Source organism: Amphibalanus amphitrite, unplaced genomic scaffold, assembly GCF_019059575.1.
Source record: "Amphibalanus amphitrite isolate SeventyFive unplaced genomic scaffold, NRLGWU_Aamphi_draft 000237F_arrow, whole genome shotgun sequence".
NCBI classification, from domain to species: domain Eukaryota; kingdom Metazoa; phylum Arthropoda; class Thecostraca; order Balanomorpha; family Balanidae; genus Amphibalanus; species Amphibalanus amphitrite.
The window spans coordinates 490,765-517,177 of NW_024881732.1; the positions used below are offsets into that span (position 1 = coordinate 490,765).

The 26,413-nt window shown below is 48.5% G+C and overlaps 1 protein-coding gene across 1 annotated transcript in view; it reads right to left on the reverse strand.

Moving 5' to 3' along the window:
• Positions 1-13,448, reverse strand: part of LOC122386000 (protein SSUH2 homolog) — a 47,995-nt gene extending 34,547 nt beyond the window's left edge. Inside the window, exons 1-2 of the mRNA XM_043374764.1 lie at positions 13,373-13,448; positions 3,204-3,440 (exon numbers count right to left, since the gene is read on the reverse strand). Coding sequence (XP_043230699.1) covers positions 3,204-3,440; positions 13,373-13,448 — 313 coding nt within the window. The remainder of the gene's footprint in view (positions 1-3,203; positions 3,441-13,372) is intronic.
• Positions 13,449-26,413: the final 12,965 nt, after the last annotated feature.

Consider the following 26,413-nt stretch of genomic DNA (forward strand, 5'->3'; position numbering starts at 1 on the left):
CCCTAAGAGGTCACTGATATTTTAAAATGGGGTAACAGTCGCTGCGTCACGTAGCGACGCAAACGCTCGTTTTTTCCGCGAGGCTCTAGCAGTTAGCTCAATTATAGGAGCTTAACATGGGGTTGGGGAATCGCTCCCTTCTCACTCACTATTTGGCCGGGATAGTGTTCGCAATTATTGTTAAAATCTTAACATTTAAGATTTCAAATGACCCATTTGTTTCCGCCCAAGTTTTTCAATTGAAGGTCATAACACCAGGTCATGTCAAGTGACCTTACCTCAAGGAAAGTTCCTGTGCTCATCATATCTAAATGCATCGACTAACCGATCGCTTTAGAACCTTCAGCGATTTCAATGGGCAACAGTACTACTGTTTTTTTTTCAATTACATTCAATTCAATTACAATTTTTCAAATACATATGATATGTATTTGAAACGTTTACTTTGCAAGTTTGACATTGCTGACAGAAAGGTCGAGTCAATTTTGAGATCGCTAAAGTCAATGGGAGAAAGTTGAACTGCGCTTTTTTTTGGACGGAACGCATAATAAACACTCTGAAGTCTGAAAACATGTGGTGCCTGATGAGATACAATACTGAATGAGAAAATTGTTTGTTTTGTTGGGAGCCATCTTTTTCGGTCTGAGAAGGCCCTTGCAGAGCTATGACATAACTATGCTCTGGTGTAGTAATTGGGTTGTGCGATCCAGCGATAGTGATCTGCGGAAGCGAGACTGTTCCCGTGGGACGATTGCCCTGTCGGGACGGTCCAGTCGTCTCCCCAACGGTCACCCGGAGAGGATTATGTGTCCTGGAATGGAACCGACATCAACTACAGGTTGGCTGGTGGGGTGACCTCCAGTCCAGAGAGGGAAGCATGAAGACTAGGGGCGATGCGGATTGGTTTTTCCTGAGGATAGCGAGGACGGAAGGAATCTAGCACCCTTGACCCTTTCTTATACTGAATGTATCTCAGGCTGTTAAATCTCCTAAGCGTTTTTTTTTTCTCGACATCGTCAAGGTGTCATTAATAAAAATATGAAATCCGGGAGGATAAATTAAATATAGAAATTGTGGCCAACAGAACATTATCAGTTGCGTTCAACATACTCGTAAGCATGATCACACACCCAGCTTACACGTGAGCCATGTAATAAATATTTTTGATAGACATGCTTAAGTTATGAAATCATCTAAAGTGTTTGTAAAGTTCCACGATACGGATCTAATATCCTGCTATGCATCATGACCATTTCTGGTCAGGTCATGTCTTTGAACATCGCGTCGGCCAAATTCTTCAAATGGCCTTTAAAGATCAACTTTTGATTCATTCGAAGCGTTTTGATAAGAGGAACACGACGCTGGTTAAATTAATTTCATGCAAGTTTAGCTTAAAACTTTTAGTGTTTGTGGAAAAGCAATTGGTTTTCTCATAATACCGATGATGGCAGTTGCTGTTATTTACGTGCTTAGCCGTTGACCTTAATTAAATCTGACAATATTATTCAGACATAGCGGTAAACGAGCTGCTTGTTGTGTTAGGTTAGGCTCTTTCGGTCAATTTCAGAGTGGTAAGGATGACAGGAATTAGGGGGAGACAGGGGGCCTGGGCGGGAGTCCTGGGCCTCATGCTCCGCTGGGGCCGAGCCCATCAAGTGGGTTGGATTGCCCTGACACATGGATAGCCGTGGGCGGTGTTTCACGGCCCCGCGCTGCAGCACGCTGCGCTGCGCTGCCATGCATTGTTGCGGCGGTTGATATGAATTCGGCTCCACACTAGCGTTACGAGCTTCCGAGTCTGTTGATGCATCCATGGAAATTCAAATTGGAAACCCAATGCACCGGTGCGCGCAACGCACCCTGTCCAAGCAAAATTTTATCATCGATGACCTCTGGTGACATGATCTTTTGCTCTGACCCGATCTAAAATTGGCTGAAGTATATTTTCTTCTTTTTGCTACTTTTGACGCTACTTCGAATACCACTTAAATGCCCAAAGCTGAGTTATAAGAATGATGCTCAATCCCCATTTCCACTCCAACAGGGCTTGAGAGTCTAGGCATTCCTGTGGGGCACGGGCTAACAATGACTATCTCATAATCATTGTGGCCATGAACATCTACTGCCATTCATTAACACCGGTTTCGCTGCGCTGAGCGGTGGCCGTCCCGTTTGTTGGATTCTACAGCTGGCTGGCGGAAAGCGTTACCGGCCGCCCGTCCACCGCCCGCGGGCCGGACCGAGCGGTCCCGCTGACCCTACCTGACCTGAGCCCGGCGCGATATGGGACGGGCAGACGGGGGTTCGGCTCAGCGAAGGCAGCGCCCACTGGTGCTGGGGACTTTTTTAATAGACCTACTGTACATGTGAGCCAAATCGCCTCAAGGACAAGACAAGACAGAAAATCGATCGTTGACGTTCAAAGTCACGAGTCATTCCGATGCCCCAAAGTTCGAGTGTCTTGATCTATGGTGTCATAACTCAGAAGTTCACAGTGCCAAATAAAGTAAGCCGTTCTGAGGCACAATATCTCTCAGACATGATCTATTTGATCCCTGGAGCGCAGAACTTTGGGGTCCATGTCCCAACAGCCTAATCCACTCCGGATAGGCCTTCCCTAAAGGGCTGAGACGTCTACTTGCCACTTCGTTGTGGTTGTATTTCTGTCATTTCTTGCCATCAAATTCATAACTCTGGAAAGCGAGGTCGACGACGGATGTCGATAATGTGAAGTCAACCTTAAAGTGGACACTGGCTAGGCAAGGGTGGTTAATTAATTCAATACTGATGGCTCTGTAAATATTTCGTCACATATCCACTTCAGTCTTCAAGTAAGGTGGTGAAAGCAGCTTGCAATTAGGAACGTATGATTGTTGGGTGATTTGTTTTATTTCATGAAGCGTGAATTCATTGCGGTGCCAATTTTTTTTTACATTATGCTGTTTTAAATTATGCTGGGACACCAACGTCCAAACGCTGCAACAGTAACTTCCATTGTATAAACGAAATAGTAATTTTTTGGCGAACATGCGTCACTCTTCCTCTCAAAAGTCACTCATGAATATCAAACGATCTCCTCACTGCTGGCCACACTTTTTCATAAACGCCCCCTTATAACCGCCACTCCATTTCATGAATGTATTCCTGTCAGCTCCAGCCAGCCTTCGCCGCCCGTGAAGAACGACCCCCACATCATCACTCACCACTTGACGAACAGTATCCGAAGTGTTCCAGCCGGCCGTTTCGCGCCAGGCTCGTGTTACGATACTTCTTCAGTTTGAGGCGCGCGTGCCGCTCGCGTCCCGCCAGACTGAGCATGTGCCTGTGTCTGCGGCTCGGCACCGCCGGCCGCTCCGGGTCAGCGCGCTCGTCGATGCCGACGGGTGTCGACGCACAGCGGTCGTCGGCGCCGTGTGCGGCGTGCTCGGACGATATGATAACTGGAGCGGCGGACGCGGGCGCCGCGCGCGGCCCATCAAAGTCGAACGCCGCCGCCGGTCGATACTGCGCACAGCACGGGGAGCAGCCGGGCCCGTCGGACCGCCACCGGGCCCACCACTGTTGCTGCCGCGCGGTATACGGGCCGCGCCTCGGGACGCGTCGGCCCAACGGCTCCGCGCCGTTTGTGTCATAGCTGTTCTGACGCGTGCAATTAGCATACGTCATTACATGGTTTGAGGAGGGGAGTTTGATTAGACCACCCATTATTGCAAAGTATTGGAATATTCACACATTTACGCCTGTTTGGTCAAACGGTACGTGTATATTGTATATGATACATGTATAATCATGATAAGTGCGGTATGAAGGACGCGCAGTTATGGTCAACTGAGTTTAACAGGCTTTGAAAGTTTGACGTCATCAATTTTGAGCAGCTTTTTCGCCATAACTTAGCAAAAAAGTAAGCATCAATCTCAAATTTGGTATGTCGATCTCGATTGAAGACATCAAGGTCGTTAACCATCGCACTTATCGGGAGGGGTCGAACGGATCCCCCTCGGTTTTTCGAGAAAAACTCACGCAAAAAGCGGCTGATCACGACGAAACTTTCAGTGCCCTCGAGTTGATCAATTTCACACCTACCTGGAAAATTTCATGACCCTGGTCCCAGGTCTAAAGGACCTTTGCCCTGTAACCTATTCTTAAAGATCATGTTTGGCCGGAATCGCGATTCGGCGCATGTCGCCTCACATTATCCGCACGTTTTCAGTCTTTTCGTGGTTTTACACGTTCGAAAACGTGAAAAGATGTTGGTCCCATGCATCATGGTGGGTGTCAAGGTCATGTATAGGTCATGCCAGGTCACTGACCTTTAATAACCTCGTTTCACTTTTTTAATTTTACATATTTCTAGGCTACTTTTTTCAGCTGACTTCGAATTTAGCAACCATTTAAACATTTGCGCAGTAGTTTCGGTGCCTCTGCATTTGTAATATGTTCAGTAGTGATTGACACATGCTATAATTACCCGGCAGGACGCCTGCTGGATGACCTGACCTGACCTGACCCGACGTTGGCTAAATGTAAAGACATTATCTGTGATAAAAACCAACATGAAACTCGTGATCAGCACAAAAAAGGTCCACGACAGCCTCACGTTACGAAGTTCTGACATGTCCCGATTTTCTCGACTTTTGGGTCATTGACCTGAATTGGAAGGTCATCCAATGACCCAGGACCATAAAATTGGGAATCATCTACTACCTCTCGTCACGGGCAACACGCGCGTTTTTTTCCGCGAAGCGCGAAGCTCTGGCTCGATCAGGGGCCGAACGGGGTCCGACGGACCCACCCCTTAAAAGTTCGCGGATCGCAAAACACCAATACGGGCGAGGAGGGATCCGGTTGTTTTCGAAATTCTGATAATTTTCGGGATCTTGAGGATATTATATAAGAAAATACTTGTATTCTAGGAGTCAACACCCAAAAATTAAAAAAATCTGTGGCAATGGTTTTGTAGCCAATCTAATTCTACATATTTTGTGTCCTGACTATTTTTCGGTATCTTCAAAGCTGTAAGCGTGACAGCTCTTCCCACAAAGCCTTTTTTGTCGAAAATGGCAGATTGTAACGTCATCCTGACGTAGTTTGTGGCTCACCCATCATAGTCTTTAGGAAAAATATTCGAAAATTATGTGTAAAATTGATGCCCGGAGGGCCCTGAAAGTCATGAGGCAAAATCTGCAGTCCTTTAGGAGATATCGACAGAAAAGGAGAGGCGCCGGATAAAAGCGGGAAAAGGAGTGTTTTACAGTATGTTTTTCCCCTGGGTCCCTGGAAGATTGGTTGCGATGTCGCCATTACCATTGAAGATATCTAGGGAGGTATCTTCCCCGGGTTTATGGCACGTTAATTGTCGATGTAAATATTCATCTGAGTGAGATAGGCGTAACTAATATGAGAAGGTAAGATTCTAAGGAATGGCTAAAGACTTGCCATATAAGGTCGGAACTCACATACATGGACCGGTTTTGTTCTTACATTCAAGAAGCATATGCTGTCTTTGCAAGAGGTTGCGAATGGTATTAACCCGCGCCCCAGTGGCGATCTCAGCCAACATCGCCTTAGGGGGGGGGGGGCATATGTTACCACCCACCTCTAACTCAAAAACTAAGAGGGCTAGAAAGACGCGGTAAAAAGCAGTCGATAGCTCTCAAAGCGTACGTTTGAAAGCAATTCAGTCATTTTTCATCTTAGAGCAATATTGGGGTCACCAGAGGTCATCAAAGGTGAAAATTTGCCAATGGTCATAATATTTTTTTTCAGAAAACATGCCATTATCTCAGGAACTATGGTATAGTTCGTTTTTCTTAAGTTTGCCCCTCACTGTAAACGTCTTTTTGAACACAGCACGAGAATTGCTAGCTGAATTACTTAGAAAACTGGTTGGCGCACATTGATTTGACCAGATTTGACAGACGACCAATTTGATCAAATTTATTTACTTTTTCACAGACTCGTAGCTCGTATTTGCCAATACCTACAGCCCCACAGGGATAGACAACTTCTCAGGAATTATGTCTGAACTAATAAATAAATTGCACGGCGCTTAACATAACGTTAAATCATCGGTGTTCAAAGCTTGTTTTGAAAATACTATTCATATCTACAATACAATGTGCGCCAACCAGTTTTCTCAGTAATTCAGCTAGCAATTCTCGTGCTGTGTTCAAAAAGACGTTTACAGTGAGGGGCAAACTTAAGAAAAACGAACTATAGCTAGAAAAACGCATGGAAAGCAATCGATAGCTTTTGAACTCTTCTTTTGATAAGGTCATTTCAAAATTGACCTCAGGTCAACGGTTTAGCCTCCAGAGGGCAAAAACTCCAAAAATAGTAGTTTTCACGAAGTGTTTTTCGACAATAACTTTCGACTACAAAAATACACGACATTTCTATTGCCAGAATCGTGTTCCTCTCGCCGAGACGCGTCGAATGAGCTAAATTTGACCTTGAAAGGTCAACTTAAAAATTTGACCTCAGGTCAAGGTCATGACCTGACCGGAAAAGGTCATGTTGCATAACAGTCGATGCGTCTCAACACGACAAACACAATGAGACCATCCCCACCGTTCTATCTGTTTCCAATCGCGAGTTATTGGCAAAAATCTGTTTGTAGCCTCAAATGACCTCGGATGACCTTTCTAGAGGCTATCAGCAAAAATGACACATTGGTCATCACGGGTGGTCCAAATCATTGTGATTCTGAAATATTTGGACTGTTCCTATGCGTACACACGGATCTAGAGGCATTTTCATTTTTCTCCATTGACTTGTAATGGAAAGGTCACGCCACTGACCTGACACGTCTATAAGTCTGAAAGGTCACGTCTATAAAAAAATCCGAGATATACAAATTGTAGGCGCCCATAACATCATGCAATCCACCAAGTACCTTTCTGACAAACACTGCAGGCTGGACATGATTGCAAACTTTTTTAGGCTTGGTCAGTTAACTTGACTTAGTGGCCTGACCTGACATGACCTGGGGTCAAAAATTTCACACATTGTCCAATTGATGTACCAAAAGGTAACCCAAGCGGCGCGGTGCTACGCGCCGCGGTTTTTTATTCACACGCAAAAAAAACGCGCCGGGGTGGTAACATATGCCCCGCCCCCCCCCCCCCACTGGGGCGAAGGTTAATTGTGAGTCATTTTTATGTCAAAGTTCTGCAAAGTGATTTCGATTTACCATGGGCTTACAATAAAATCCAAATTGTGCGCAGCGTTACGGAGAAAGGTAAAACACATGCCGTATACCCTCGCGTCCGGACGTCAACACTTTAAATGAATAATGACACGAACCAGCTGCAACGACGCGCAATCGTTCTCGAGTAGACGCGCAACAACACGGGACTGCCTTTTGCTCGTAAGGAGGTCGCCTATTTCGGGATGAATTCTCAGAACTGATAACCAGCTACGACACAACAAGTTTCCGATTAAACCGTTAAAAACACATCCATCCAGGAGCGGAGCATGTCACTGTCCTGAGGAATCGCATACTAGGCGCGCCGCTGACAGAGTCAGGGCAGCCAGTCTGCGCACACTGGTCGGAAACGCCCTCACGAGAGGCCACGGGCGATTCCGGAGTTTCGGATTATTTTTTATATAGATCGATTTGAAATTGATCAAATTATTATACTTAGGCCAAAAAAACTAATCTGGGTGACCAAAAATAGCTGTAATCAGCCCCCGAAGATGGGGTATCCCAGAACTCGGAAATTGACGCGGAGCAAGAGGTTTCTTGAGCCGGATATTCAGAGTCTTATTGCTGATAGACACCAAATTGAAATCCCACATATTATGCATCAAAATGTTCGTTATGAAGTTGCCGACTGGTCAGTGCAAAATTTTTGGTATACTTTTTCCCTAACTAAGATGTACTATAGCTTTTTTATGAAGGCTCTCCTACAGTGATTCTGGAATATAACTGCAAAGTTTAGGTAAGGAAACAACAGGTAGTCCCATCTAGTTCCACTCTGATTTTTTGTGAGATGAAGTAGGATTTAAATTTACACCAGGGCAACATAAAAGCTAACTGCGCATATTTGCGCAAAATTTGCAGGAGCCGCTCTTCCTACCCAACTACCGCCCGCCCCGCCCCAGTTTCGGCTCGGCCGCCGCGCCCGGCTTACGCTGACCTGTGTGGCCTGCACGCATCCATGCGTAGTTGACTGGTCATTAAAACAGATGCGCTTGAGTTTATGAATTTTGTGAAAAGCGCGTTTTATGTATGCATTTATGTATGTATTGACATCAAAAGCCTTCCACATATTGCGTGGCGATTACGGCTTGCATTTAGAGAGCCTTGCAATTGACAACCATCACTCGGCTGAACAAAGTGGAAATTGAAACCTTCGTGAATATAAGACGCTGCAAATATAGGACACCTGTCACTGACGTCGGGTTACCTTGGGCCGTCTTTTTACATTAGATCACAATTCCGGTATTTAACCCTGGCCGGACCGATTGGTTTTCTACATTGACCGGGGAGGGTTGGTACAACTCCCTCGCCGTTTCGCCTCTAATTGAGCTAGAGCCTCGCGGAAAAAAACAAGCTTGTGTGCCGTTATAAGACGCAAAAATTAGGTACTACCCGATTTTAAGGTCTTAGGTCAGCCAGTGACCTCTTAGGTCAGGTAAGTGCCACAAGGCACGGGCTCGGTTTTAGGTTAATTACTTTGTCAAAAATGGTCGCACTGCCGCGATTTTGGCATAATCGTGTTTGTCTAGCTCAGGCGCGTTGAATGCTATACTTGGTGTTCGGGTGAAGTCAACTTAACCCTCGCCGGCACAGGCCATTTTGCGTCCTTCGACGGCACAAGGGGGGGGGGTTGGTACGACCCCCCCTCGCGTTTGGCCCCTGATCGAGCTAGAGCTTCGCGGAAAAAAACGAGCGTGTTGCACGTCACGAGAGAAAGCCGATGATACCCAATTTTAAGGTCCTAGGTCATCGGGTGACCTTCCAGGTCAGGTCAATGACCCGAAAACCGGGAAAATCGGGACCTGTTAGAAAGTCGTAAATTGTGGCTGCTATGTGGTTTTCCGGGGTGCTGATCACGAATATCGTATTAGTTTTGATCAGAGATAATGTCTTTAAGCATTTAGACCAGGTCGAGTCAGGTCAGGTCAACCGGTAGGGGTTGTGACAGGTATTCGTAATACGTGTCAACCGCCTCTGACAGCTTCGTAACATGTTACGAAGGCGCCAAAACTACTTCGTAAATGTTCAAAAACTTCAAATGGTTGCTAAATTGAATTCAGCTCCAAAAACTAGCCTAGAAACATGTAAAACTCGAAAAAGTGAACCGAGGTCACCCGAGGTCACCAAAGGTCAATGACCTGACCTGACCTTCAGGTGACCTTGACACCCATCCTTATGTATGGGAGCAACATCAAATCACATGTTTGAACGTTTGAAACCACGAAAAGCTTGCAAACGCGCGGCTAATGCGAGCCGACATACGCCGAATCGCGATTTCGGCCAAACATGGTCACGGAAAAGAGGTCACAGGTCAAAGGTCATTAGGGTCAGGGTCATGAAATTTTCAGGGTAGGTGTAAAATTGATCAATGCAAGGGTACTGAAAGTTTCGTCGCGATCGGCCGCTTTTTACGCGAGTTATTCGCGAAAACCCTTAGGGGGGGTTGCATCAACCCCCCCCCCCTTGTGCCGGCGAGGGTTAAGGTGTTAACCTCGGGTCAAGGTCAGGTCGGAGCCCCTCAGGTCACGAAAATGGTTGAAGGAGGTCATATTGCATATCATTCGATTCGGCAGGTCTTCCTGAGTCCAATGGTGGCTTTCCCGACTCTCTAGCTCCATCTGATCAGGAGTTATTGACGAAAAACTTACATGGCCTTAGTGACGTCATAAATGACGTCACGCAAAGTCAACAATGCTAAAGTCAAGCACTGGACCTTGCAAGGAGTGCATGAAACCATTCCCGGTGCCCGAATAGCAGCTCCCAATTTCCCTTGTTGACTTAAAGTGGTGCTAGATCCTGTATTATACTCAATTATGACGTCATAACTTAACAGATTCACGTCATATATTTAGTGCTTGACATCCAAATGATAGCTTACATATGACAGAGAAGGTATGCAAAGTTTTATGATGTTTGCTTCACTAGTTGTGGAATAACAAGCAAAAAACTTTTGCGGAAAGGCCGCTGGCCTCTCGCTGGAGCGTTTCCGACCAGTGTGCAGCGGCGCGACCTGCCCCGACTGACGAGTGCAGGGACGACTGGGCGCTGTTTACCTGTCTCCCTGTCAGTTTACCGGACCGCGCTGCGCGGCTGCCGCCGCCGCGCACGCCAAACTCGCCCCAACGGCGGCGGCACGGGGCGCGCTGACGTCGAGAACGCCGTGCACGCGGCCGGCCGACCGGAATGCAGGTTTATCTGGTGCCAAACATTGGGAGCGGGCATGGCCTGTGTTCGTCCGCAGACGGCACAGGTGAGAGAGCCAGCGCCGCCGCCACTGGGCTGTTCATCGTTAGCGCTTCCGGCGATTATTTTTCCGGGGCCCGAGACGTCTGGTAAGTATGCACAACTGAAGTCTGTATCTTGAAATACCACATGAACCGGAATGCCATGCCGTAAGGATCACAAGGATATTTACAAACAATCAAGGTTGGCAAGATTTTGGTGACCAACTGTTCTGGGCCGAATGGTTTGTTGTGTTTTAATAACCCAGCCCGCCCCGCCCAAATAGGTACACAAATGCATAATTTTTATTCAACAAAATGTATGCGAAATTCGAAATCCAGACCTCTCATCATCTCTAAAAGCCCCACTTCAAGAACCAGCAACTCTTGATTTTCTTGAATTTTAGGTCATTGACCTGCCCTATAGGTAAACGAATGATAAACGCAAGTTGGGCCATTACGACGCGTTTTAGTGGAAAACAGGGAGTTGATTCCCCCCCCCCCCCCCCATTGACTTTTAATGGGGAGGTCACGAAATTTACCTGACCTTATGTCATTGATATCAAAATACCGAGACACATAAATTGTACCTACTTATGACCTCATTACATCCTGCAATGTTCAAAGGCCTCCGTCATCAACTGTAGCTCTGACACGGTGACAAAGTTGCAAAAAAGTGACTTGAGGATGGGTCATTCGAAGTGATTTGGTGACCTGACCTTGAAAGGTAGGAGGTTCAAACTTGCACACCATGTGTAAAATTAATGGGGTAGAAGTCATGCCAAATTTCGCGGCGCTACAAGGCGCGGTTTTTGCGCTATTCACGAAAACCCTCAGGATAACCGCCCCCTCGTCGGTGCGCGGGTTATTCCACTGACGCTGACGGCAGAACATTTTGTGGGTCCACAACGCCAAGTACTGCAGCCTCACTCACCGGCTTTATCTTGAATTTGAAACAATTTCCACTGACCAGAAAACAGCTTAATCTTCAATTTTATGTGGCAAATAGTCGGCGCCAAGCCGGCGAACAGAACATGGGATCTTGGCCCAATCTTACCAAAGACCAAAGCAATGCCGTGAGTCAGGAGTCAAGAGTAGGTCAGCAGTCACACACCTGATTAATGGTCATTTACTCCATTAGATAGAACAAACGTTCAAGAGAGCCGTGCCCATGGTTTCGCCAAAGAAAAAGAAATAAAAGCTGGATTTCATCCAAGTACTCAATTAGATATCTATCCGGAAGTCTCCAGTCTTGACAATGTTAATAGTTAAAAATAGTATTTCCTAAGGGATTTATAGTTCCAGTTCCTAAGGCATGTCCTAAGATGAAGAGGTCGCCTTATTGACATGACCTTAGGTCACTGAGATATCTAAAATCCAAGACGATTGATGCACCCATCAGTCGCTGAAAGCTATAAAGCAATCATTCAGTCCTGCTCAAAAGCCTGCAATTAGCAATCGGCCGGCGTCAACAGGAATGAAGAATGAATGTTATTAATAATACGCAAACGCGTGGCAAAAACTTCCTGCTCTGGGCGAGGCCGCGACACGGGTATGAGTGGAGGCAGACAACGGTTGCTTGTTTGTATACCTCCCATAAGACCCTTTCGGTCGTCAATTTCAGAGCCAGAAAGATAAGAGGAATTAAGGGCAGACATTGGTCTGGGCGTGAGCGTCCACCGTGATGTTCCGCCGGAGCTGTCGCTGAGTCAGTTACATTGACAGCCCCCCCCCCCCCCACGCTAACGATCACCCAATTGCACGTGAGCTGAGCCTGCTCCTGAGGAGCTATTCGCCCGGAGACGACCGCGCAGCGCGGCCCGGGGGATTGGGGATGTTGTGGAGAAGCCGCTTGTTTGCCCTGATAATAAATCAGAGAGATCGCAGGGCAGATCGTGCGTTGTTTTGCTTTACCCAGTGGGTAAAACTGAACGCTCCTCACAGCGCTGCTAACTGTGGTACGGGTGTCAGGTCAGAAGCCGGCACACGGACGGCCGTGATGACAGTGGGGCTGTCGTCTGTCGAGGGGCCGTTAGGATTAGGAAGCCCGCCAGAGCAAGGCTTCAGTGACATGTTGGCCGTCACCAATCGAACTAATCGTACTAATCGCACCAATCGTACGGTATTCAATCTGACACACGTGGTTGAAGAAATTAGAAAAAGTGAACCTTCTGCAATATTTTATGCTTGGCCACCCGTGTCAGTGTTTTGCTCATATCATAGACCCTCGTATAAAATGTCACTTGAGATTAGGCTGTACGAGCTGCACGAAGCTCATAGCTGCCAAGGCAAATATTGGTATTTTAAGCCAGAGTCAATCTCAGCGAAGCTGAAGCCATGAGTCTTTGTATGCTCAAGGGATTTACAATGTTTTGATGTTATTTCTCTTGCAATGTTATTGTTTCACTTTTATAAAACACGCCTGCTCCACATAAATTGAAGTGGATGGCTTCGCAAGGTGCACACAAATGTGGAGTACCTCGCGACCCTCGTAGCGCCATTAGGTATGTGCAATGTGCATATAATCAGAATTAGCTACAGCTGTCACGCGCATGGGAGATACGTCCGTCTACATTCCACAAATTCACAGTGAACGTTCATTGTTTATCATTGGATAACGATTTTGTATGAAAGAAATGGTCGGAGGATTAACCTCGCCGTTTAGCTATCACCACATGTCACATCATTAATATGCACGTTAAATGTTTTCAACGCCCCATTCAATAAACAGATGGTGGATTTAGTTTGTGTAGGCCTGGACGGACATTGAGCTCCATCAGTTTACGTAACGTAGATCCCAATAAACTATCGGAATGTTGATATACGTGATGCGGCAATGCGGAGACCACGTGCAAATGACACAACCGGATCCCCTATATGGGTAGTAGGGGCCCGTTACCGCGGCGCCGTCCCGTCCTCATACATGTGCCTCCGTCAGGGTACTCACTGCAAGACGCCTTCCTGCCGTAGAGCATGTAAGAGGTGGTGCGCCGGTAGGGCACGCGGCTGGAGCTGCTGGCCATGGTGAGTAACCGGCAGCTGGATCACATCGCTCGTCACCGGCTGGCTCCACTCAGCAGCCGATCTAATCGGGCCGCGCCCGGTGGTCCGATCAGCGACACGATCGGCTCGGAGTCGACCTGCAGCACGCCGCCCGCGCCTGTCACACACTGCCGACGCAGCCGGCGCCGCCGTCGTCGCCGCTACCGCCGCCAAAATACCTGCCGCTTCGACCGGGCGGGCCGCCCCTCCCCGCCCTCGGCCGAGCCCAGTCGATACCGGCCGGTCGGTGACGGACACGCGAGCGGGTACTGCACGACACCGCCCGACCCCAACTCCGCGCTGACCCCGGGTCACGTGACGGGCAGTGACCGGCAGTGACCTGTGACCTGGGCGCCGGCGGCGGTCGGGCCGGTGACCGGCCGCACCGGTTGGCGGCGCGCCAGGTAGTTAGCTGGCCCGGTCGGCAGCGGCACAGGAGAGCCAGACAACGGCCGGGCAGGAGGCGGAGCGGCCCGTGACAGGACACAAGAGACGGACGGGGGGGGGGAGTCGGGCAGCCGGTCATCCGACGAACGACTCGCTGGGTCAACAAAGGCCGTTCGTTGGACGTTGGAGATTCCAGGAAACAAAGCGGATAGACTCCCATGGTATGTGTTGCATCCTCTGTCGCAGCCGCCGACACAACTGCTCCGGTTCGTGCCTGTATTCACTCGCCCCGGTCCGACACAGACTGGCAGCATTCGCTCGGCCCGACTCCGAGTCCCCCTCCAGCGTGGCCTGCCCCGAGGGCATACACCGGGCCGGGCCGGTGCATGTCGGCTCAGTCTACCAGTCGCCGGTCCGCGGCAATACGGAGATTTGCGCTGCCGCCCGCGCGCGGCGTGAAATTCTCGCCCTTATTGACACCGGCTGGTCGGCGCAAGATTACTTTACTACTCAGGTTGGTTCACTAGGGAAATAAAGGCGCCGTGGTGACGTCACGGATTTGGTAGCAATCTGGTAGCAATTTTTGCAGACATCAATGGCGCACGTGTTGTTTGATCGTCGCCAATACTATTTTACAGCACTATTTTGTTATTTCACTGCAATGTATTTTACATTACATTTGAAAATTAAAATAAAGAAATATTCGTAACCCAGCAAGTCAGTTATTCTTTGAGGCAGCACTCTGTCAGCATTGAGCCTTCAGAATATGTTATTTGATAGACTTTCCCACATTTTCTACTCTTGTGGAAAACTTTCATAGTCATCAAAAATGTATGCACATATGAATAATTAGAACTTCATTTTCAAAGTTTTATAGAAACAAGATTTCACATTACATTATCATAAGGCTACCTATCCATTTCGTCCAACCAATTAAATATTCATCCAGCAGAAGGCAGGTACCTCTGAGAAGGTACTGATATCTCTTATCTACTGTACACCAATATTTCAGGAAAATGACAGAGACTGAGAAGCTATTAAAACTTCAGCGTATGAAAGGGATGTTATGGCTTATGTACATTGAAAAACATCAGATAATGCTTTTGAACCATCTCATTCACCAGCACACATCAATCCGGCTCCTGGCTTCTGTCAAGGAAACATTCCAAAATAATGCATTATTTTATTTCATTGACCACCTTGCAAAAGACAAACAGCAAACACATCACCACCAAAAACAAAAATAGTCAACAGGTAGGTACCAGCTGATCTAGCCGTGCTGTGTCATGTGCCTTTGAAAAACTTGAGCAGTCAGGGTTGAATAAACACCCCAAACTTAGCCATTCATGCATAAACAAGTGCAAATTCTGGTCGAGCATTTAAATAAAAATGAAACTAACAGCATTGTAGGTTACAATTATAAAAAAGGCAATTACAAAAAACAGCAGAGCTTACCCTACAAGGCATAACCATTAATTTTATAACTGACATCCAAATTCGCATCTCCGAAGTTTAACCCACCTACCAGCCACCTGCACATTTCTGCGCACATGTGCTGCGCAGTGTGCACAGTCACTACACATTACACAATTATGAGAATTAAAATAGTTTTAAACAATCAAGCAAGTCAGGACTGGTATGCAGATTCACAAGTTCTCTCAACATCTTCAATTACCAACAATCAAGAGCACCTTGTGATCTCAGTAACTCCGCAGATCCATCTTCTGTTTTCCATTTTCAGTTTTTAATTGAAATATAAGTTCCATCTGGGAGACACATGTTGCATCATTATCTTTAAACAATTATTATGCTTGGACTTTTGATTTTTCATGTGAACTTCACTTCAAAAGTTGATTCAATTTTTAAAGTTGATATAGGTAATTTGTATAATGCTACGATCACGGCGCACCAAATCACAGATAACTTGAAAATAACCAAGCAAAAGCCACATTCTTCAGCAAACTATGAGAGCTATCTGATCCATGCTGCGTTGAAATAATTGAAAATCGCCAAAATCAGTCGAAATATGACAATTAAATTAATATAAACTTCACAAAACTCTGATTTGTGAGGCAATGCGCAACAGAAATGCGAGGGAATATGGTAGTAATCTGGTAGCAATTATGAAGGATTTCCCCTGTAGCTGATAAAAATCACAAGAAACAATTTTTTGAACGCAGAGGAAATCCTTCATTATGAGTTGCAAGGACCATTTGATAGGCCCATTTTAGTCAAATATAGGCCGATTTTTTCGATTTCAACCCCATTTATCGTAATGAGACGAATCCAATGGCTTAGTGGTACGTCTTTTGAACACATGTAGGCCTTAGATTTCTCCTTAGCCCGCCTGAAACACACCATGCTTTGCATGCATTCCTATGGGTGAAGGAAAATTCATGCGCCGTGATGACGTCACGGTAAAGGAATTCTGAAGCTCGTGAACGGGGGCTGGGTCGGCGGACGTAACATTTTCTTTTAACCCTCGCCGGACCTATTGGTTTTCTACATACGCGCCGGCCGAGGGGGGGGGGGGGCGGGTACGACCCCCTCGCCGTTTCGCCCCTGGTGGAGCTAGCGCGTCGCGGAAAAAAACGAGCGTGTGCGCCGTTACGAGACGCAGAGATTAGTACCCGATTTTAAGGTCCTAGGTCAACCGGTGACCTCCGAGGTCAGGCCAAGTGCCCCAAGGTACGGTGAATAACTTCGCAGAAAACGGCCGCAGAGCCGCGATTTTGGCAGCATCGTGTTCGCCTCGCTCAGGCGCGTTGAATGATAAACTTTTTGTTTGGGTCAGGTCAACTACACTTCCCTGATGTTGCGAAGGGTATCGATTCACACTGTCATGGTGTTTGAAGGGTGTCATTCAAACTGCCCTGGTGTTAAAGGGCGTCGATTCGCACTGCCCTGGTGCTTGCGAAGAGTGTCGATTCATACTGCCCTGGTGTTTGAAGGGTATCGATTCACACTGCCCTGGTGTTTGAAGGGTGTCGATTCACACAATTCCTTGGTGTTTGCGAAGGGTGTCGATTCACGCTGCACTGGTGTTCGAAGGGTGTCGATTCACACTGCCCTGGTGTTGGAAACCGGCCTCACGAACCGGCCTCTGTCCGCACCGGCCTCACGAACCGGCCTCTGTCCGCACCGGCCTCACGAACCGGCCTCTGTCCGCACCGGCCTCTGTCCGAACCGGCCTCTGCCAGGCCTCGTACCGAACTGACCTAACATTCCCAGGTCAGTCGCCGAACATGATACATACAGCCAACGACACTGCACACAGCACGTGGTTACGATGCAGATACCGGCGGACCGGACCCACCTGCCATTCCAACGGTGCCGGGTCCGTAGTGTTGCGCGGAGTCCATGGTCCGCGTCCCGCTCTGGCTCTCACCACCGTACCGTGCACGATAGAGGCTGCGTGATGCCAGCACACGCACGCTATCCTACCACACACGCGCAATCACGCCACCAGACGCGCCACTCGCGGCCCGCCTCTGTTGTCACCGTCGTCCCCTCTCACTGACTGACGTCTGTCCTCTCGTCTCCTCCCTCGCCCTCGCCCCTACCCACGGACTGCCGCTCCCCAACCCACCTCCGACCCAGCTGGTCTTCACACTCCAGAGGGGCCACTAAACTTTGTTAGGGGACCCTAATACCGATTATGTGTGCTTGAGATAGTTGGAGATCGTTCCCGGTGCCAGAATAGCAGTTTGAATTTTCCCCATTGACTTATAGGTAATATTGAGGTCACGAAAATGACCTGACCTCATATGAGCTTTATGAAAAATCCGAGATGTGCAAGTTGTGAGACTCATAATGGATAATAGATCCTGCAAGTTTCATTTCCCTGTGACATCTCCTCTGGCAGTGAGGGCGTTGCGAAGTTGCGACATCTGAAGACCGTGCAGAGGTTCACTTATGACGTCATAGGTCAGTGTCCTGACCTGACCCAAAAATGTGGTTGGTGTCAAAAGATCCGGCTTAAATCACAGGTCAGGTATGTCAAGTTTCAGCTCTCTATCGCCAGCGTGTTCGGAGCTATCGCGAAAAAACCCTATGGAGGGGGCGGCACCCGCCTCCCCCCTCGGCCGGCGAGGGTTAAGCCGCTGGAAGAGCACCTAGCACTTAGCATCTATACTTTTCGGAAAAGGGGCAGCATGGGACTCAGAAAAGTAAACCGCACCAAATGAGCCAGAGCCCGTATATTTTTACAAAATTCGGTTGTTTTGAACAACCCTAATGATCAGTCCTGACAAGAATCACATACATACGTGTATATGGCCACGGCAAACATTGAAAATACCTATTTCTTAAAAAAGTGCATTTTGCTCATCTTCTTTTCCAACAAATTTATAGTTACAACCAACCAGTCAACAATACAAAAAAAAAAACGTGATATGAATGTGATATGATATGAATACCAATGTGATATCATCTAGATTTCTCTTGCATGTTAGAATAAACCAATGACGCAGTAGCCATTTTTCCACCAATCGTGAGCGCAACTTTCGAACCAAGAGTGTCTTGACCGATGACATCATCCGATTCCACCGCTCTCGTTGCTCAAGCGTCATGAGCCATTCATTGGATGCATCTAATCGTACCATGGTCTGTTCATGATTCGTATTGTGTTTCGAATGGAACGCTTCTTTGCGCGCGGATCAGGCTGCCAAATTTAACTGGTTGGCAGTTTTTCAAGTTTATCCCAAGGTCACTCAATCATCAAAGCAATATTGCAGTTTTTAGCATAACAACTTAGAAAATGCTAATTTTTCAGCTTTCTAGACTGGTCTTTGGGAGGCCAAAACATAATATGTACCCCTTTGACCGTCTTGGGGGGGGGGGCATGGCCCAGTTGCCCCTTTCCCCCTCCCTGGATTCGACCTTGGATCTGCCGAATTCCGGAGGGGGGGGGATGGTGACTAGTCGGGGAAACTGTGGTCAAATCTTCCATTTTTGGAAGCCTTCCATTTTTGGAAGGATTTTCCATATATGGGTACTTGTAAACATTGTTATTTAGCTGGGACGGTTGCATAGTTATAGAAGACATAATTGAACACCAGCTATTACTTTATTTAATGGGAGCTTTCGAAAGCTATGCAGCTTTCTTCGTCAGCCTTGGTACAAAACACTAAAACAGATCCATATAAAATTGAACAGTTACATTAGACATCACAAAAAGCGAAAATGGCGCATCTGGATATTTTTTGAAAAAGTTCTCGCTGTTTCTTTTCGATCGCGCTACCATCAAGCACGTCACACAATAACAATACACGCACATGACAAAATACCATACATTTCAGTCTAACACACGGTAGACATTTGCGCCTGGAACACAAAATTTGTTATTTTTTTTACTTTTTTCCGTTTTTTTTGTGTTACTTTGTATCGACTGGAGCATGAATCTTCAATCAATATGAGGAATAGTGAGTTTAATTTAAACCATCCTCTGTCAGGGCTATAGCCGTGTTCCTCCTGGTTAGCAGCAGCGAATATAGCAACGAATAGCAACGAATAGCTACGTAGCAACGTATAACAACGAACCACAACGGATTTTTAGGATAGTAAATGGACTGAATACTAATGTACAACACTCGTTTTTTAACAGAATTGATGTACGAAATGAATTGACTGATGAGAACCGATGTGTACCTAATATTTAATATTATCATTATTTTTTTTTCTATTTCACACCACTTACGCCTCTGAACGAAGAGATATACATTAGGTAATGGCGGAGGTAGGTTGGTAGTCACTAAAAGGTATTGCAGCTGTAAAATCTTACATATTGTCTCATGTGCATATTGTGTATACGTCTTGTTTCATTCGGACACCTGCATGCCATTTTGTACAATGATGTTTACATGTGATAGAATGTATTTTTTCTTGCTAAATTTCATGGGAGGGACGTATAGCACGGTTTTCACGCAAAGCTTTAAAAATATTAACTGACTGTGACATTTACGGCTCAGCAACTGAAAGATGCCTAATTTGTGCCAATTGCTTGTCTGATGATGCCCTGTGGGCGAAAATTCGCTTAAATACATCATTTTCGACATTTAAACTTTCTATTTTCGAGGAAAAGGTCATCCATTTTGAGTTATTACAGCTGTTTTCTCTTCTAAATTACTATGAGTAGAAAAAGAGCAGTGCACAAGGACACCATGCTGTCACTATGCATTTACATTGACATAGCATGCCTGTATTAGCAACACTAGCACTGCTGCTTGAACTCCTTATATCAATGATCATAAATGGCAAAATCAACTATTAATGTTACACATTTAAAAAGGCCGTAACTTAAATCAAAGGATGGGAATCACAGTTGGGAGCACTGAAATTAGGCCTTCCAATTATGGAAGCCTTCCATTTTTGGAAAATGCATACCCATTAATGGAAGGTCCTTCCAAAAATGGAAGATTTGACCACCGTTTCCCCCACTGTGACTGAACAGTGAACAATGGAGTTGAGCAGCTTTGGGCTTCGTCTGGCTCTGATAGGTGGCGACATCTGTCGGCCCGACGTGCAGCTGTAGTACACGATCGGGCGGAGACAGGCGGCAGCCGCGTCGGCGGCAGGAGCGCGGACAAAGTAGGGTAAGGGCGGGTAAGAGTACGCGGGCGATAAGAGTACGCATCAGCTGTAGTAGATTGCCCCACCCCTGGCTGCGCCAGTGGCTCATGTGACGCTGTACCTGGCGCCGCCCCTGACTCGGCCCGCGGCGCACGGCCTGAGCCGAGGCCGCGGTTCAATAAACCAGTACAGAACGGACCACCGTGGTGTAACATTGGCGACGAGGACGCGCGGCTCGCGTGGAACTAGCCAAGGATGGCTGGTGTGGGGAGAATGGCGGAGTTCGACCCACAGGCCGAAAGTTTTGGGACCTATTCACGGCGCATGGAACAATTTTTCATCGCTAATGGTGTAAAGGAAGAGGAAGAAGTGCGTCGACGAGCAATCTTCTTGAGTGTGGTGGGCAGTGACGTGTTTAGCCTACTCGAGGACCTGATCGCGCCGGCCACGGTGAGCTCACTTAGCTACAAGGAGATCATCAAACTCCTGCTAGGACATTTTGAGCCGGCATCCTCAGCAATCGTGGCACGGTTCAGCTTTAATCGCGCCGTGAGAGAAGACGGAGAGTCTGTCTCGGCATTTGTGGCTCGTTTGCGTCGGTTGGCCAAGCCCTGTCATTTTCTGAGTGAAACACTGGAGGAAATGCTGAGGGACAGGTTTGTGTGCGGCCTTCAAAATGCACATATTCAAGCCAAGCTGCTGAAGGAGCAACATCTCTCTCTGGCGTCGGCTATTGACATCGCCCAACTCAGCGAGGCGGCGGACGCAGACGCTTCGCTGTTGAGCGGAGCGGTCGCGGCGGATGACGTCATCCACGCGGTCAGCTGGCACGGTGCCAGGAGGGGCGGCGCTGGAGGTCGAGGCGGCGGCCGCGGCCGCGGTCGCGGTGGCTGGATCAGCAGCGGCCAGCAGCGGAATCTGCAGCAGCCCAGTACCAGGACGGGTGGCGAGGCTGCAATCTTCACTGGATCTTCACCAGGACGGGTACGAGGCGGTGGCGACAGCGGACGGCGTCGTGGTGTCGCGCTCCGCCAGCCGCAGTGCCCGTACTGTCTGCGACAGCAGCACGCGGAGACGGAGGACTGTCCGGCGCGGCGGCTGCGCTGCTATCGGTGCCACGCTGTGGGGCACGTGCGAGCCGCCTGTCGTGCCGGCTGGTCTCCGCGGGTGTATCATCTCGACGACGATGGTCTGGAGGCATTCCGAGACGGCGGCGGGCCCGGACCGTGGACTGAGAACCACGGCTCCGGGGTGATGGACACGCGCCAGTCGTCGGGAGCGGCCGCTGCCGGGGAGTGCCGCGCAGCTGCAGAGGAATCGGGTCCTGCTTACTTGGAAGGTACGGTCTCAGGTGACGTGTCTGGTGGTGAGCCTGGGGAAGTAAGGCAGGGGCCGGACGATGATGTGTATTTTCTGTTCAAATCTCGTGAGATTGGTGGGACCGAGCGAAAACCACCATTGTGTGTTGATGTGTTTGTGGATGGGAAACCGGTACGAATGGAGGTAGACACTGGGGCAGCGCTATCGGTTTGTTCAGAGCAGGGGTACCGAAAGATTTGGCCTAAAGGGGGACCGGTGATTCAGCCATGTACCAAAGTGCTGAAAACGTACAGTGGCGAGATATTGCCGAGCGTGGGACAGGTGCAGGTACAGGTCAGATATGAGGGTCAGGCTGCTGATTTGTCTCTGATTATCCTGGAGGGTTCAGGTCCGTTTTTGTTGGGAAGGGACTGGCTGGCCAAGCTCCGACTAGACTGGCCAGCTATTTGTCGGCTGTCTACCGAAGCGTCGATTGAGGGTCTCGTGGCTGAGTTTGATGATGTTTTCAGCCCACAACTAGGACGCTACGCGGGCGATCCGGTGAGCATTGAGGTGGATGCCGGAGTTCAGCCGCGCTTTTTCAAGGCTCGCCCGGTGCCCCTGGCGTACCGGGAGCAGGTGGAGCACCAGTTGCAGGCCGAGATCGATCGGGGCTTGTGGGAGCCCGTGAAATCGAGTAAGTGGGCGGCACCGCTAGTGCTAGTGCCGAAATCTGACGGGTCAGTGAGGATTTGTGGGGACTACCGCCTGACCATTAATAAAGCGGCTCCGGTGGAGCAGTATCCTTTACCGCGTTTTGAAGAGCTCTCAGCAAAGCTCCAGGGGAGTACGGTGTACTCAAAGGTTGATCTCAAATCGGCCTATAATCAGCTCCCTCTAGACGAAAAATCGCGAGAATATCTTACCGTCAACACTCTAAAAGGCTTACTGAAGCCCACGAGACTCGGGTTTGGGTATTCATCCGCACCAGCACTTTTCCAAAGAACGATGGAGGTGCTCTTAGCGGGCATCCCAGGGACATGCGTCTTTCTGGATGATGTCGTAGTCTCGGGTAAGACGCTGCAGGAGCATAATGTCGCACTGCGAGCGGTGTTGACGCGTATCCGTGAGGCCGGACTGCGGCTTAACAAGGACAAGTGCGTTTTCGGAGCTCACAGGGTGGTGTACCTGGGTCATCAGATCAGTGGTGAGGGTGTCGAACCGACAGATGACAAAGTGGAGGCGATCACAGCGGCCCCGGAGCCGGAAAATGTGTCCCAGCTGCGCTGCTGGCTGGGACTGGTTAACTTCTACGGGAAGTTTCTGCGTGGTCTGGCCACTACGCTGTCACCACTGTACGCTCTTTTGCGAAAGGATGCTGTTTGGAAATGGGCGGACGCGGAAAAGGAGGCATTTCAGGATGCCAAGCGCCTGTTACGGAACCCTCCCGTTCTGGCACACTTTGATCCTCAGTTACCGATCACGCTGGCATGTGACGCCAGTCCGGTGGGGATCGGTTGTGTCCTCAGTCAAAAGACGCCGTCCGGCGAGCGCCCAGTAGCGTATTATTCGCGCACGCTCAATGAGACGGAACGGCGTTACTCGCAAACTGACAGAGAGGGCTTAGCGGTGGTGGCAGGGGTCAAACATTTTCACTTTTATTTAGCTGGCAAGACGTTCGTTATCCAAACGGATCATAAGCCCCTGCTGGGTTTAATTGGCGAGATGAAACCCCTCCCGCTTATGGCTTCGCCGAGAGTGATCCGTTGGGCGATTATGTTAGGGTCATATGACTATCATCTGGAGTATATACCGGGCGCGAGACAGGTTCATTGTGACGCTCTGAGCCGTTTGCCGGTGCCGGGGGACGTGACGTCAGTGAGTCCCGTGCCGGCGGAGACCATTCATTTGCTGGAATTTCTGGATGATTCGCCGGTTTCTGTGGCTCAGATCCGCAGTTGGACAGAGCGAGACCCAGTGCTCTCGGCGGTTTTACACTTTGTTAGAGATGGTTGGCCACAGCAGTCGGCGCCGCTGGGCCCCGAGTTCCAGCCGTTCAAAAGTCGGGCGGCAGAGCTCAGTGTGCAGGATGGGTGCATCTTGTGGGGCTCCCGAGTCATCGTTCCGACTCAGGGGAGGAAACGGGTACTAGCCATGTTACATGAGGGGCATCACGGTGAGTCACGCACAAAAGCTTTTGCGCGCATGTACGTATGGTGGCCCAATTTGGATGAACATATTGTCGCGATGACGAACCAGTGTGACACATGTCAGATGTATCGTGCCAATGTGCCGGACACGCCTGTTCATCCCTGGGCGTGGCCGTCTCGTCCGTGGGAGCGCATACACTTGGATTACTGTGGACCGATGTCGGGCTGGATGTTTTTAGTCATTGTGGATGCGCACTCAAAGTGGGTTGACGTGTACCCGTCGCGCAGCACGAGCACATCCGCAACATTGGAGCACCTACGCCAGTCATTTGCTTGTTGGGGGATGCCACACACGATAGTGACGGACAACGCACAGTGTTTCCTGTCGGAGGAATTCAAAGCGTTCTGTAAGCGGAACGGCGTGGTACATTTAACGACGCCTGCGAGGTCGCCTAAATCGAATGGCTTAGCTGAAAAGTGTGTGGGAACTTTTAAACTCAGTTTCAAGAAGCAGCAGTCAGGATCTGTGCACACAAAAGTTTCGAGATTTTTGTTTCATTACCGAGCTACTCCCCATACCACGACTCGCGCTACACCGGCGGAGTTGTTTTTGGGGCGGCGTATGCGAACACCGCTGAACGCTCTAGTGCCTGATTTAGGTGCGACAGTGCGGCAGACTCAAGCGAAACAGAAATTGTATCGCGATCGGCACACGGTTGGTCGTCAGGTGGCCGTGGGCGATGCTGTGTTTGTGTCTGCAGTGGACCAGCTCAGCGGTGGCGGGGGAAGGACGTGGCTGCCCGGTGTCCTGGTGGGGAGAGAGGGTGTGAAACTGTCAGTGCGACTCAGAGATGGGCGTGTGATCCATAGACACCTCGACCGTGTGCGGACGTCTGGCCAAAATGTTTGCAATGCTGCCCATCGCAATGTCAGCATTCCCAGTGTTGGATATCCTCCCTCATGTGTGCGTGAGCCGTCCTCACGGGCCGCTGAGACGTCGCCCTCGGCGACGGAGGCCGAGGGAGACGGCCCGGGGGACGGGGGACGTTACGCTTTGCGAGACCGTGCGCGGCTCCGTCCGCCTGAGAGACTGTCATATGTGTAAAGTGTTAGTGGCGACTGTTCAAAAGTGTCATGTTTTGTCCTGAGGTGGAGGGATGTAGTAGATTGCCCCACCCCTGGCTGCGCCAGTGGCTCATGTGACGCTGTACCTGGCGCCGCCCCTGACTCGGCCCGCGGCGCACGGCCTGAGCCGAGGCCGCGGTTCAATAAACCAGTACAGAACGGACCACCGTGGTGTAACATCAGCTGTTTCGGTTGCTTAGCAACGCGGGTTTTTCGAGTTCATGAAGTGACATGAAGCCGCCAGTGCGTGCTTGTCACCAACGGAACGTGGGCGTTGAGCGGCGACGCTGTTGAGTTTAAGGCGATGAATATTATTTTCGAGCGTTGTGATATTATTATGGTATGGTAAAATAATTTTGATACTTGGCAGTTGAGATAAGGTACATTTCCGTGATTGTTGTGGGAAACTTGTGAGGTTATCTGGGGAAATACTGTGCAGTGCAATATTCTGTTTGCGAAGTTTTGCACAACGTTTCGGGGTTGTTTTGTGCGCGAATCGCATGTGCGGTAAGAGGACGCACTGTTCAGGAGGGTAAGAGTACGCAGAATTATACATTATGTCGAATATACAGAAATATGAAATTATTAATCTATCGCTCAATGACGTTCGTTTTGTAGGTATATCATCAATGGAGCACTGTGATGCAGATGCGTACCCGAAATTCTTCCAAATACGAGTTATTCTCCCTTTTGATTGTGCTTTTTTTTTAAAGAAACACACGACATGATTATTTCCTGATTTATAGACTTGAAAGATTTATTTTATGTTTTTCTTTTTGGATACTAGAATAAACTTAAATGCCTTCTAAGTTTGAAGTTAAGCATTTGGACAGTACAAGCTGCATGGTGTGTGTTCATATGCTTGCGTACTCCACCCACCTGGCGTGCGTACTCTTACACACCCCATATGGTAAGAGTACGCAACTGCAGCGGTTCAGAAAATGTCAGTTTTAGACCACTTCCATTTACGCTGAGGGATCGTTGCCCCATGGGTTGATGGCTAATTCAATGAACTTTAATATTTCCTATTTGCGATTTCTTTCTTTCAAATATTAAACAAATGAGAGCAAGAAATCCACTAAGTGCGTACTCTTATACGACTTCACCCTACAGGGCTTGGGCTCGTACCTCACTATGTGGCCTTTTTTATGAAACCGATAAAGTCTTTGATTAAGTTCAGCGTTATGAGGAAAATCATAGTTAATACTGTATGAGTCATTTGACCTTATCCTCAATACTTTAAAGGGACCCTCCCACCTTCAAAAAAGTTAATGAATTGGCATAAAAGTGATGTAGCGTGAATCACAAAGAGCGAAAATGAACATCTACCAAATTTTACCGGAAAATATTCACCCGTTTTCGAGATATAAGACTTTTATTTTTGTTTACTTTTTGGGAAATCCGCTGTTTCTATG